The sequence below is a fragment of the Delphinus delphis genome, chromosome 14, assembly GCF_949987515.2.
Source record: "Delphinus delphis chromosome 14, mDelDel1.2, whole genome shotgun sequence".
NCBI lineage: Eukaryota > Metazoa > Chordata > Mammalia > Artiodactyla > Delphinidae > Delphinus > Delphinus delphis.
Genome location: NC_082696.1, coordinates 47,130,530 through 47,144,886, shown reverse-complemented (window position 1 = coordinate 47,144,886; position 14,357 = coordinate 47,130,530). Strand labels below are relative to the sequence as shown.

Here is a 14,357-nt window from a genome sequence, read left to right as displayed (position 1 = left end):
TAAAAGGCGGTGGTCTTCAAAAAGGACAGCTGCTATTCTTTGGTGCCACTGTTCACAGTGACAATGTGAATTAAAATAATTCTATGGAGAGGTCCAATCTTCCTATGAATGAGAAAAATAATGTGTGCGACAGACAGCTCTCTCCTCCCACATCAAGGGACTTGGCAGGGAGTGGAAAGCATCTTGAAGGGACATCCCGGATACTGCGGGAGACCTGGCGAGATGGCGGCGGGATCCTCCCACCTCTGCGGCAGCTTTGCAATCAATAACGCAGGGCTCTGCGGCAGCGCTGCGCCTTCTTTCTTACCCGCCTCCCGCAGCGGGGCGGAAGGCCAGTACGTTAGTCCATTGCGCCATCTATCGTCTATCAGTGTTCATTGCAGGTTGGGTCTGGAAAAATGCAGAACTGCAGTTCTGAACATCAGAATTGAACATCAGAAACTGCAGTCTGAATTGTGCGTGGGGCAACGCTTAGCCTTCAAAAGGCGACCTAATGTTAAAAGGCAAAGAAAAAAATTAATGCCGTGTTTATTCATTTGCCTGTAAAACGAATAACTTGTCTAGAAACTCCAGGTGCCAATCATGTAAGGTAAATAAAGATTATCAAGCACCTGCCGGTCATTTTGTGTGTACCAAGGCTGTATTGATAGATCTCGTCAGTCTCCACCCTCTTGTGACTCGGTCCAGTAGGGACAATCCATATAAACGTAAGTCCAGCTAAATCTGAGGTTCATGTTAACAACGAATAGATTTTTAATATAAAATATGTCCCATATATACTAAAAAAATAATTGGGCATCCTATCATTATTATTACTCTTCTTTTTATTAGCTAAATCTGGCAACCCTCCATGGAAACACATGATTGCAATACAGGTTTTACACGGCCATTAGCTGTGCACAAAGGGCTTGAGGACCTTTGTTCAGAGGTGCTGGTTAGGAAGGCTTCTCAGCAGAGAGTCACTAATGCGAATGGTTCACCAAACCGGTGAACAGTGGGCGGGTTTCTCCTGGTAGAACTTCAGAAGCAAAGGCAAGAGTCTGGGGGAACACACAGCACAGCCCACACACAGCATTTCTGTGTTGTGTAAGTGCAGGGGTGAGGAGGGGACAGGCCCGTGGGAAGGCCGCTGCATCCCAGAGCGCTATCTACCATGCTGGCCAGGAGGTGGATTTTATCCCGGGTGCAAGGGGGAGTAAAAGAAAGGTACTGAGTAGGAGAGTGACTTGGTCAAATTTGTGTTGAAGGAAGATAGATCTGCAGCAGTGTCGAGGATGGACTGGAAGGTTAAGAAGCCTAGAGGTGGGGAGACGTGGAGGATATTGTCCAAGGTCAGCGAGCTGGTAAGTAGCAGAACTTGCAGTGTGAACTGGGGTCTGCTGGCTCCAGGTCAGCCCACGGACCTGCCCACCTAATTGGATTATGATTCCCACGTGCAATCATTTTCAGGCTCAGGAATTGCAAACACCACATTATGCACATTTTCCTTCCCTGGAAGATGAGCTCCACCCACATTTGGAAATACGTCGTCCTCCTCTTCTCTCCCTTCCTGCCTCTCAGGAGGCCCCTCAGCTCCTGCATCTGATGAACTCAGCCCTCTTTCCCACACAGGGCTCCCCCTGCAAACGCGTCTAACAGGGCCAAGTGACAAAGTGAGTTAGATCCTCTGAGGTAACCTTGCGGGCCTTGTTTTTCTTGGGCCGCAGCCTGACTTTCTGATGCCCTGGAATGAGGGCACCTGTTTCTTTTCAAGGAGACTCTGCTATGAGGCCCACGCAGATGGCAGGCCTGGCGTTCTGCGGTCGTCAGGGGCTGCTCGTTCTTGGACCTGGTTCACTAAAAGCTGGACAGGAGGCCAAGCAGAGCCTGGCAACCCTTCCAACCTGCCCTCCGAGGCTGGGGCATTGGCAGCACCTTAGCACGCATGGTGCAGCCCCTCAGAGAGTGCGCAGGTGCTGGTGAACTAGGCTGGTAGGTTAGTGGGGGAAGAAGAGGGAGCAAACTTGCTCTCCCAGACATGTGTCGTGAAATTCATGTCAGGATCTTGAGGCTAGAGCTTTGCAAAAAAAAAAAAAGAGGGGGAGGCGCATTTAACAGAAGATAAAGATACACATGTAGGAAAAAGGTATGTGAGAAGTGCAACAATTAGTTAAAAAAGGTCACATAAGGATGCAGTGGATAAATTATGCAAGAATAGAGACATGCATAGATTTGATAGTTTTGGGGCGATTTTAAAAGGAGTGCTTTTAAATAACCAACAAGTTTTTATTGAACACCTGCCATTTGAATGCCCTTCAGCACCGTTGGGCCGGCAGTAGCAAGTTGGTTGGAAGAATCCCTGATTAGAGATCTAGTTGCTGGCCCAGGCAGAGCGGACGGAGAGCCAGAGGAGATGGTACAGAGGTTCCCGGCATTGGTTTTGGTTCTGAGGCCTGTGAATTTTCAGGGGAGAATATGCGCTCTAGGAGAATGGTGATTTTGTGAGACTGATGGTATTCGTAGCAAGCATGAATATGAAGCCACAAACCCAGGCATGTAGGAAATATCTGTTTCTTCATTTTCTTCAAATTCAAATTTTAATTTGATTAACTTAATTTTAATTAAAGTTAAAATTTAAATTAACCCTGGCTCTGAAGCACCCTCCCCCATCTCCATCTGGAGATAAATTTATTATTCGAAGCCGTCATTGGAGGGCTCCTCCCCGTTCCACCACTGCCGCCAGCAGAGGTTGATCAGCAATCCAGGAGGCCTAGCTGGTGCCTGGAGAAGAGGCCAGGCCTCTGGTCTTCCCTTGCTGAGCTTCCTGCCCACACCCCGACGGGCCACGTCTGCATAGGCACTGAAGGCTCTGTACGTGCACGGAGGTCCTCGGGGAACTTGTGCGGAGGTGGCCCGAGTGTCCAGTCCTTACCGCCCACCCCTCCCCACCGGCCTCCCGAGCTTCCTCCTTCTCTTGGCTGCCTCAGACTCACTCCTCTCTTCTCTCCCAGCAGCACCTCTTCAGTGAGATCCAGTTCCCTAAAAGACGAGAGAAAGCATTGCAGTAGCTTCCTTCTTCTGCTTGGAGGATGGAGAGAGGGACATATAAATGGCCTCACTAACTTCTTGAAACTAGAGAGGTGAGCAGGAAAGGAAAAAACTTTGAAAATGCGGTGCAAATTAGTTATCTCAATAAATCATCCTGCTGCGGGTTTCTGTGTAATTTACAGGCCAGGCAGAGGGGCAGCAGAGCAGGGGATTAAATGCTTGGATTCTTGGTTCTACCTTTTGCTATCCACGTGGCCTTGCCTCAGCTTCCTCAGAGATGGTGATAACTGTACCTTCCCGGCAGTGATGCAGTGAGGGGCAGCGGAGTCCACACGCGTACAGCGCTCGGCACAACGATGAGGTGCCCTGAGCACTTGGTAATTGTTAGCGGCGGTTATTATTTTTTTGGTTTTTTGGTTTTGTTTTTTTTTTTTGCGATATGCGGGCCTCTCACTGTTGTGGCCTCTCCCGTTGCGGAGCACAGGCTCCGGACATGCAGGCTCAGCGGCCATGGCTCACGGGCCCAGCTGCTCCGCGGCATGTGGGATCTTCCCAGACCGGGGCACGAACCCGCATCCCCTGCATCGGCAGGCGGACTCTCAACAACTGCGCCACCAGGGAAGCCCAGCGGCGGTTATTATTAAAGCTCTACTTTCACTGACACCCACGTTCAGCGCCCGACTACACCAACAATGTCGGTTCTTTTCTCGGACTAACAATAGCTTCCTCTCCACAACCAATAAGCGAGGAAAAGAAGGATGGGGTGAGGAAAGGGAGACTCATCCCATGCTCAGTGCACTGACGGAGGTGTGGAGGCTGATCTCTGCCTGCCCAGATGACCCAGGAGAAGGGACTATTCTAGTTGTGATGCTGTTAGAACAAGCTCAGGAATCTTACAGGAAGGGCAGTGGCACATGTTCTTCACAGATGGAGCTTGTAACCACCAGAGGTGTGTGTTTTGCCAGTGGAGAGACCACTGGACCAGGAGTCTTCCCGACTCTTCAGCTGGCTTCCTCTCTCAACTCTTTTCTTTTTTTAGTAAACTTACTTATTTTATTTATTTATTTTTGGCTGCGTTGGGTCTTTGTTGCTGCACACGGGCTTTCTCTAGTTGCGGCAAGCGAGGGCTACTCTTTGTTGCGGTGTGTGGGCTTCTCATTGCGGTGGCTTCTCTTGTTGTGGAGCACGGGCTCTAGGCGCGCAGGCTTCAGTAGTTGTGGCACGTGGGCTCAGGAGTTGTGGCTTACGGGCTCTAGAGCGCAGGCTCAGTAGTTGTGGCGCACGGGCTTATTTGCTCTGCGGTGTGTGGGATCTTCCCGGACCAGGGAACGAACCTGTGTCCCCTGCATTGGCAGGTGGTTCCTTAACCATTGCGCCACCAGGGAAGTACCTCTCTCTCAACTCTTTGTGTCACTGCCTTACAGGTGTCCTCCCTGCCCCCTGATTTAAATTAGCTCTTACCTATCATTCTCTCTTGTAATTTCTTGTTCTTTATTATTAGCCTTTAGCCTTTATTCAATTTTTAATCATGGATATTTTGCGTGTTTATTTGTTTAGCATCTTCGCTCTCAGTAGATTACATAGCTCTAGAGGGCTGGGATTAAGTGTGTTTTATGGACCAAGTGCAATCACTTAACCTCAACTTTTTAATCTGCTAAATGAGGATGGTAATACTGCTTTTGCATACCTCACTGAGCTGTGAAATTAAAAAAGATAATGCATGTGAACTTCCTTGTAAATCATGAAACATCTTGCAGATATTAGTTATGCTCAATGACATGTCTACTTGAATGTACATCTCAAGCTGAACACTTGTGAAATGAACTCCCAGGCAGATGAGCATTTTGTTCAATGAGATAATGTAGGAAAGTGCTCACAGCAAGACACACACTGTGATGGCTCTTGATGTCTACAGTAGAAGATGGCAGCCCCAACCTCTAGAAATATGATAGTCACTCAGTCCGTCTGTAGTGGGCTTGAAATAGTTAAAGAGGAGCATGCCCATGGCTGGAGATGTCTGAACACAAGCCACAGTGAGTAACCCAGAGCCCAGCCATCCTGCACCCCGGAGGAGGATTCGCAAGTTCATTCTCAACTAAGATGTTCCTTTGCTACCAAGAGGCGAGGATGGGGAGTATGACACCTTCCCCTGCCCTGTGGCAGAGAGACTGCCGAGGGAGGGAAGACATTTGCAGAAGAATGGCTGCTGCTGCCAGCATTTCACAGAGGGCACACGGGAGGAACATGAATCTCCTTAAGTTCAAACACTGAACAGATAGGTGCAGTATCACACTTGGAAGAGGACGGATGTAGTTGATGAATATGTTAATCCTGGGCGTAGATTTTTCTGCTTTTGATGGACCAGCGAGGAAATGAGAAATGATCCTTTCTCATGGCCGGTGTGGTGCATGAATCACTGAGGCTGGGAACCCAAAGATCAGATGATGTTAAACCAGAGAGACAAAAATAATAGATAAGATTGGACCAACACAGACCCATCTTCCTTCACTAGGCCGTTCTCAGGTGTTACTGAGTCCATGTTGATCCTGCTCATGGCAGGACGGGCAAATCAATCGAGAGACCGAGGTGTTGGGGCAAGGAGTGGCGACTTTATTCAGAAAGCCAGCAGACGGAGAAGATGGGCGGTCCCAAAGAACCATCTTCCCCGAGTTAGAATTCAGGCTTCGTTTATACTAAAAGGGGAGGGGGTGAAGCCTTAGTTCTGATCCAGCTCTGGAGGGGGTGTGTTCGTTTCTTCCTTCCTGCAGCCATTCACAGGTGGGCCTGGTCAGAATGTTTCCTGTGAGCTAAACAAAGGTATTTTAGCTTAACTCTCATTACCTGGGAGGCAGGGTTCCCAGAGATGGGCCATTATGTTAATTTTAGCTTATAGGCAGCATCCCTTTAGTGATTGACTTGTAATAGAATGCAGAGGTTTTTCCCTGCTACACAGGTTTTGTCCTGTTTCTCAGGGAGGAAGGATGAAGAGATGACACCAGAACTGTGCTTGGTATTCCTTGGTGTTTGCTGTGTATGTAATTATGGCGCAACTGACTACTTAGTAAATCGTGTAGGGGATGTCTGCACACTTTATGGAGTCCCTGGCTCTCCCAGGACCCCAGATTCCCCGTTGTTGGCAGGGAGCCCAGTTTTTCCCCAGGTCTTGGGCTTGGGACTGAATGAGCGTCAGTCACTGTGTCCTTATACATAGAAACAAAGGTGAGCAGTGAGCCCAGGAGAGGCAACAGGTAAAGGGAGGATAGGTCACAGGTCAAAAGGAATAGAAATCGGCCCTAGGATGGGGGCAGGAAGATGGACCAGACACTGGATCCACAAGAAGTCGAAGCCCCGTCACAGATGCATGTCAAGACACACGGACAAAGACCAAGGTTGAGAAGCTGGGTAAGCCAAGGTCACACACAGTGGGACACAGGAGGACATGGGCTGGTGACCACACATGCCAGGGAGGTGAGAATTAGAAGGAGAGGGGGGTACAAATCTGTAATAAATTTAAAAATAATCTTAATTTGTTAAATGAACGATTGCTACTAGTGTAGTTGTCTTATCTTAGCCCCAAAAGATTGGGGTTAACTTTACTCTCATCTATCATGGGGCTGCAGCCACAGAAAGGGGCTTCCCTCAGGCCCTGCAGGCGTCCACCTGGGTTCAATCTACATTTTTTTCCCAAACCTAATCCACCTGCTATGAGGAACGTGCTGTAACAGAGATAAGTACAGGGCACTGTGAGTAGAAGCTGGGGAGTGAGGGAAGGCCTGTGGGAACCTGTTACCATGTGGAGGGAGAAGCCCAGACGCAGCAGGCTGTGATGGGGTGCTGTGGCCAGAGGCCAGGCTGGTACCCTGTGCTTGAGGACTGGGGAAAGCAAGCAGCTCAGAGAGGGCTTGGAGAGGCAAACCCAGACGAGAGGCTGAGGGCAAGGCGGGTAACTGCGTCTAACTTCACCATTTTGCCCAAGGCGGGCTCTGATCTCTAGAGCAGGTGGGACAGCTCCTCAAACAGAAGTCACCCCTGATCTGCCCTTCTCAGTCCCGGGAGGAGTGCGCTCCAGGCCACCGCAAAGGTAAATATGAGAAGAGTCGCCTGAAAGTAAACAGGGCAGTAAAAGGGATCTGGGAAAGCGAAAGCAGAGTCTGAGAGCGGGAGCACGAAGTCAGGAGCCGGGAGAGGTGGAGGCGTGGGTCCTTTCTCCTGGAGAGACAGGGGAGCTTTGTGCGCTGGCCTCGCATCTCCGGCTGTGCGCGGCCGGGCCGGGGCCATGCGAGGGCCGCTCCTCTCCACGCTTCTCCTGGCTGCTCTGTCACAGGTACGTCCTGGCTCTCCCACCACTCCTTCCCCCAGGGGATGCGGCGACTCCTATTTCCTCAGGTCAGAGATAAAAAGGAAGAGAAGATGGGGGAAGAGGAGAGATGCATTCCTTGTGGGAATACTTGCAGACGAATAGGGAGCCATTTTCCTCTCCAAATCGAGTCCTGTTGTGGTTCATTAGCTTCGGGAAAGAGTGAAAAACATTTCTCCCTTTCGAGGAAGGGCACTTAATCCTGCTTCCGATATGTTTGACCAGCTCCCAGATTTTCATACGGTGTATTTTTTACGGGAGTCTGCTGGCACACGCACTTGGGGAGCGGCAGCCCTGCGGGCGGGGTGGCTGTGGTCCTCTGCGGGCGCCAGCCCGGGCGGAAGGCACAGAGCCGCTGGAAAAAGTGATCCTAATGGCTTTCTTCAGCTAAGCCTGTCCTTGTAGGAAAGAAGCTTTTCAGAGCAAACATTTATATTTTTAAAACATTCTATTTCTTTTTTCTTAACCCATGAGTTTTTCACTTTTCATGAAAAGGAATCAGTCCACGGGATTTTTAAGTATTTCACACAGCAGACCAAGGGGAAGTTTAATTTAATATGAGCAATTCTTTGCTTTAGTATTTTTTATTAAGACCATTAAAACAGGGTGACTTATTTATGGATTTATTTACATGGTGGAGGTTTTCGCTAGCCCAGAAGACAGAGCTTTTGAAACGTGGTTATTTAGAGTACAGGGATGTGTCTGTGAGTTAATTTGATTGAGGCAGTAAGTCGTAGATGTATTTTAGAAAACAAGGAGTTGAAAATTGTTATATGTGGAGAGATTGAAGATTTTAAAAGGGTCATAAGAGTCAGTGGTACCATTATGTGGAGGGGTGCTTTTCTCCAGTAGGGGTGAGATGGGGCTGCCTATTGCCTATTCCACTGCTCTTGAGAAAAACCCTGTCATTTTTGTTGACTGAGAACTACAGCATCTCCCTAAACAGCAAATATTCCAACAGAGAGAGATGTGCCCAAAGTAAAAACAAACACAAGAAGGGGTTATATAGCGAGCAACAAGAAAATATTATGCTTAACGGCAAAGTTAAGGGTCTGATAATACCTACCATTTATAGAAAATCTACTATGTGCCGTGCAATGTGCTATGCACTTTAGTCATTATCTTAATCCTCAAAATAACCTTGCAAAGTGGATATTATTAGCCCTGTTTTACAGAGGAGGATTGAGGCTCAAAGATCAAATAAATGAAAGTTATCGAAATCCCAGAGTTATACTAAAGCTCAGCTCTGTGGTCAAGACCCCTCCTTGTTTCTGTTGTATTATTCTGATGATTCTTTTGTGGTCTTGAGCTTTTGATTTTGAAAACAATCAAAATGTCTGAAGAAAAAATTATATACAGTTTTTTACATTTACCCACATATTTGCCATTTCTGGGACCCTTGATTTCTTCCTGCATTTCTAAAGTACTATCTATTGTAATTTTCCTTTCAGACTGAAGAGCTTCCTTTAGTATTTCTTGTGAGATAGGTATGCTAGCAACAATTTCTCTCAGCTTTTCTGTATCTGGAAATGTCTTTAATTTTACCCTCATTTTTAAAAGATAATTCCACTGGAGAAAGAACCTCAGGTTGACAGTTTTTTTTCTTTCAACATTCTGTCTGGGGGCCTTGCTCTCCTTCTCCACCTCCTTTTTTAAAGACATAGTTTTTTTTGGCGTAGTTTTAGGGTCACAGCAAGTTTGAGAGAAAGGTACAGAGATTTCCTGTGCACTGCCTCCCCTCCCCCCGGATTATCTGTGTCCCCCACAAAAGTGGTACACAACTGATGAACCACACTGGCACATCATAACCATCCAGCATCCATCGCTTACGTTACGGTTCACTCTTGGTGTTGTACCTTCTGAGTTTGGACAGATGTGTAATGACATGTATCCACTATGACAATATTGTACAGAGTATTTTCGCTGCCCTAAAAGTCCTCTGTGCGCCACCTACTTATCCCTTCCCCCAACCCCTGGCAACCACTGATCGTTTTACTGTCTCCATAGTTTTGCCCTTTCCAGAATGTCATGTAGTTGGAGTCATACAGTATGTAGCCTTTTCAGATTGGCTTCTTTCACTTAGTGATATGCATGTCTTTTCAAGGCTTGATAGCTCATTTCCTTTTAGCACTGAATAATGTTCCACTGTCTGGATGTATCACAGTTCATCCACTCACCTATTGAAGAGCATCTTGGTTTCCTTCTTCTGATGAGAAGTCAGATCTCATACTTATTGTTATTCTCCTATGTGTAATACTCCCCCTTTCTCAGGCTGATTCCAAGATTTTCTCTTTATCCTTAGTTTTCAACCGTGTTACCTTGTGACCTCGGAGATCATATAGAAATGCTTCCAGACTGGAAAGATAAACAGGTGTCCCCAGGTGGGAAGTTTGGGGAGCGGGCATTTCATTAGAGGGAGCAATGTGAGGAAAAGCCTGACCTCAGAGGAGGAGAAACTGACCTGGTGCCTCTTGTCAGGTGCATGGCGTAGGAGGAGAGTGCATTGAGTGCTACCGCTGGAGAGGAAGGCGAGGACCAGCACACAGAGGGTTTAGATACCATGCTCAGAAGTTTGGACCATATATTGTTGACAGTGGGGAGCCACTGGATGGGCTTCAAGGAGATGAGGAGTAAAATCAGATACAGTGGTTTTTTTAAAATTAAAAAATTTTTAAATTTTATTTATTTTTTATACAGCAGGTTCTTATTAGTTATCCATTTTATACATATTATTGTATGCATGTCAATCCCAATCTCCCAATCCATCACACCACCACCTCCACCCCCGCCACCACTTTCCCCCCTTGTTGTCCATACATTTGTTCTCTACATCTGTGTCTCAATTTCTGCCCTGCAAACAGGTTCATCTGTACCATTTTTCTAGTTTCCACATATGTGCGTTAATATACGATATTTGTTTTTCTCTTTCCGACTTACTTCACTCTGTATGACAGTCTCTAGATCCAACCATGTCTCTACAAATGACCCAATTTCGTTCCTTTTTATGGCTGAGTAATATTCCATTGTATATATGTACCACACCTTCTTTATCCATTCATCTGTCAATGGGCATATAGGTTGCTTCCATGACCTGGCTATTGTGAATAGTGTTGCAATGAACACTGGGGTGCATGTGTCTTTTTGAATTATGGTTTTCTCTGGGTATACGCCCAGTAGTGGGGATTGCTGGGTCATATGGTAATTCTATTTTTAGTTTTTTAAGAAACCTCCATACTGTTCTCCATAGTGGCTGTATCAATTTACATTTCCACCAACAGTGCAAGAGGGTTCCCTTTTCTCCACACCCTCTCCAGCATTTGTTGATTGTAAATTTTCTGATGATGCCCATTCTAACTGGTGTGAGGTGATACCTCATTGTAGTTTTGATTTGCATTTCTCTAATAATTAGTGATGTTCAGCAGCTTTTCATGTGCTTCTTGGCCATCTGTATGTCTTCTTTGGAGAAATGTCTATTTAGGTCTTCTGCCCATTTTTTGATTGGGTTGTTTGTTTTTTTAATATTGAGCTGCATGTGCTGTTTATATATTTTGGAGATTAATTCTTTTTTTTTTTAGCATTTGAGAACTTTGGTTTATTGAGTATTTATCATATGCCATGCACTATTCTGCCTTAAAGTTGCTCACAATTTACTGTAGGGAGACAGGCAAAAAAGTGCATTCAAATGTTACAGTTTCTGTGATAAAAAATATGTATGGGATACAACAGGGTACAAAGGAAAAATGGTCATTTCAATCTGGACAGAGCTCATTAAGTTTCTTGAATCTGTGGGTTTGTAATTTCCATCAAATTTTGAAAAAATTTCAAACAAAATTTCTCCAAGTATTTTTGGTCTCTTCTATTCCTTCTGTGACTCTAGTTACATGTATGCTTGAGGTTGTCCCATAAGTCACTGAGGTTCTTTTTTTTTTTTTTTGGCTTCTTTTTTTTTTTTTTAACATCTTTATTGGAGTATAATTGCTTTACAATGGTGTGTTAGTTTCTGTTTTACAACAAAATGAATCAGTTATATATATACATATGTCCCCATATCTCTTCCCTCTTGTGTCTCCTTCCCTCCCACCCTCCCTATCGCACCCCTCCAGGCGGTCACAAAGCACCTAGCTGATCTCCCTGTGTTATGCGGCTGCTTCCCACTAGCTATCTACCTTAAGTTTGGTAGTGTATATATGTCCATGCCTCTCTCTCGCTTTGTCACAGCTCACCCTTCCCCCTCCCCATATCCTCAAGTCCATTCGCTAGTAGGTCTGTGTCTTTATTCCTGTTTTACCCCTAGGTTCTTCATGACATTTTTTTCCCTTAAATTCCATATATATGTGTTAGCATACGGTATTTGTCTCTCTCTTTCTGACTCACTTCACTCTGCATGACAGACTCTAGGTCTATCCACCTCATTACAAATAGCTCAATTTCGTTTCTTTTTATGGCTGAGTAATATTCCATTGTATATATGTGCCACATCTTCTTTATCCATTCATCCGATGATGGACACTTAGGTTGTTTCCACCTCTGGGCTATTGTAAATAGAGCTGCAATGAACATTTTGGTACATGACTCTTTGAATTATGGTTTTCTCAGGGTATATGCCCAGTAGTGGGATTGCTTTTGTAGTTTTTTAAGGAACCTCCATACTGTTCTCCACAGTGGCTGTATCAATTTACATTCCCACCAACAGCGCAAGAGGGTTCCCTTTTCTCCACACCCTCTCCAGCATTTATTGTTTCTAGATTTTTTGATGATGGCCATTCTGACTGGTGTGAGATGATATCTCGTAGTTTTGATTTGCATTTCTCTAAGGATTAATGATGTTGAACATTCTTTCATGTGTTTGTTGGTAGTCTGTATACCTTCTTTGGAGAAATGTCTATTTAGGTCTTCTGCCCATTTTTGGATTGGGTTGTTTGTTTTTTTGTTATTAAGCTGCATGAGCTGCTTATAAATTTTGGAGATTAATCCTTTGTCAGTTGCTTCATTTGCAAATATTTCCTCCCATTCTAAGGGTTGTCTTTTGGTCCTGTTTATGGTTTCCTTTGCTGTGCAAAAGCTTTGCAGTTTCATTAGGTCCCATTTGTTTATTTTTGTTTTTATTTCCATTTCTCTAGGAGGTGGGTCAAAAAGGATCTTGCTGTGATTTATGTCATAGAGTGTCCTGCCTATGTTTTCCTCTAAGAGTTTGATAGTTTCTGGCCTTACATTTAGGTCTTTAATCCATTTTGAGCTTATGTTTGTGTATGGTGTTAGGGATTGATCTAATCTCATAGTTTTACATGTACCTGTCCAGTTTTCCCAGCACTACTTATTGAAGAGGCTGTCCTTTCTCCACTGTACATTCCTGCCTCCTTTATCAAAGATAAGGTGATCATATGTGCGTGGGTTTATCTCTGGGCTTTCTATCCTGTTCCATTGATCTATCTTTCTGTTTTTGTGCCAGTACCATACTGTCTTGATTACTGTAGATTTGTAGTATAGTCTGAAGTCAGGGAGCCTGATTCCTCCAGCTCCGTTTTTCATTCTCAAGATTGCTTTGGCTATTCGGGGTCTTTTGTGTTTCCATACAAATTGTGAAAGTTTTTGTTCTAGTTCTCTGAAAAATGCCAGTGGTAGTTTGATAGGGATTGCATTGAATCTGTAGATTGCTTTGGGTAGTAGAGTCATTTTCACAATATTGATTCTTCCAATCCAAGAACATGGTATATCTCTCCATCTATTTGTATCATCTTTAATTTCTTTCATCAGTGTCTCATACTTTTCTGCATACAGCTCTTTTGTCTCCTTGGGTAGGTTTATTCCTAGATATTTTATTCTTTTTGTTGCAATGGTAAATGGGAGTGTTATCTTGATTTCACTTTCAGATTTTTCATCCTTAGTGTATAGGAATGCCAGAGATTTCTGTGCATTAATTTTGTATCCTGCTACTTTACCAAATTCATTGATTAGCTGTAGTAGTTTTCTGGTAGCATCTTTAGGATTCTCTATGTATAGTATCATGTCATCTGCAAATAGTGACAGCTTTACTTCTTCTTTTCTAGTTGGATTCCTTTTATTTCCCTTTCTTCTCTGATTGCTGTGGCTAAAACTTCCAAAACTATGTTGAATAAGAGTGGTGAGAGTGCGCAACCTTGTCTTGTTCCTGATCTTAGTGGAAAAGGTTTCAGTTTTTCACCATTGAGGATGATGTTGGCTGTGGGTTTGTCATATATGGCCTTTATTATGTTGAGGAACGTTCCCTCTATGCCTACTTTCTGCAGGGTTTTTATCATAAATGGGTGTTGTATTTTGTCGAAAGCTTTCTCTGCATCTATTGAGATGATCATATGGTTTTTCTCCTTCAATTTGTTAATATGGTGTATCACGTTGATTGATTTGCGTATATTGAAGAATCCTTGCATTCCTGGAATAAACCCCACTTGATCATGGTGTATGATCCGTTTAATGTGCTGTTGGATTCTGTTTGCTAGTATTTTGTTGAGGATTTTTGCATCTATGTTCATCAGTGATATTGGCCTGTAGTTTTCTTTCTTTGTGACATCCTTGTCTGGTTTTGGTATCAGGGTGATGGTGGCCTCGTAGAATGAGTTTGGGAGTGTTCCTCCTTCTGCTATATTTTGGAAGAGTTTGAGAGGGATAGGTGTTAGCTCTTCTCTAAATGTTTGATAGAATTCGCCTGTGAAGCCATCTGGTCCTGGGCTTTTGTTTGTTGGAAGATTTTTAATCACAGTTTCAATTTCAGTGCTTGTGATTGGTCTGTTCATATTTTCTATTTCTTCCTGATTCAGTCTTGGCAGGTTGTGCCTTTCTAAGAATTTGTCCATTTCTTCCAGGTTGTCCATTTTATTGGCATAGAGTTGCTTGTAGTAATCTCTCATGACCTTTTGTATTTCTGCAGTGTCAGTTGTTACTTCTTTTTCATTTCTACTTCTATTGATTTGAGTCTTCTTCCTTTTTTTCTTGATGA

At 44.6% G+C, this 14,357-nt stretch overlaps 1 protein-coding gene across 1 annotated transcript in view; it reads left to right on the top strand.

Moving 5' to 3' along the window:
• Window positions 1-222: 222 nt before the first annotated feature.
• Window positions 223-14,357, top strand: part of CCN6 (cellular communication network factor 6) — a 32,295-nt gene continuing 18,160 nt past the window's right edge. Inside the window, exons 1-2 of the mRNA XM_060030433.1 lie at window positions 223-331; window positions 1,754-1,944. Coding sequence (XP_059886416.1) covers window positions 223-331; window positions 1,754-1,944 — 300 coding nt within the window. The remainder of the gene's footprint in view (window positions 332-1,753; window positions 1,945-14,357) is intronic.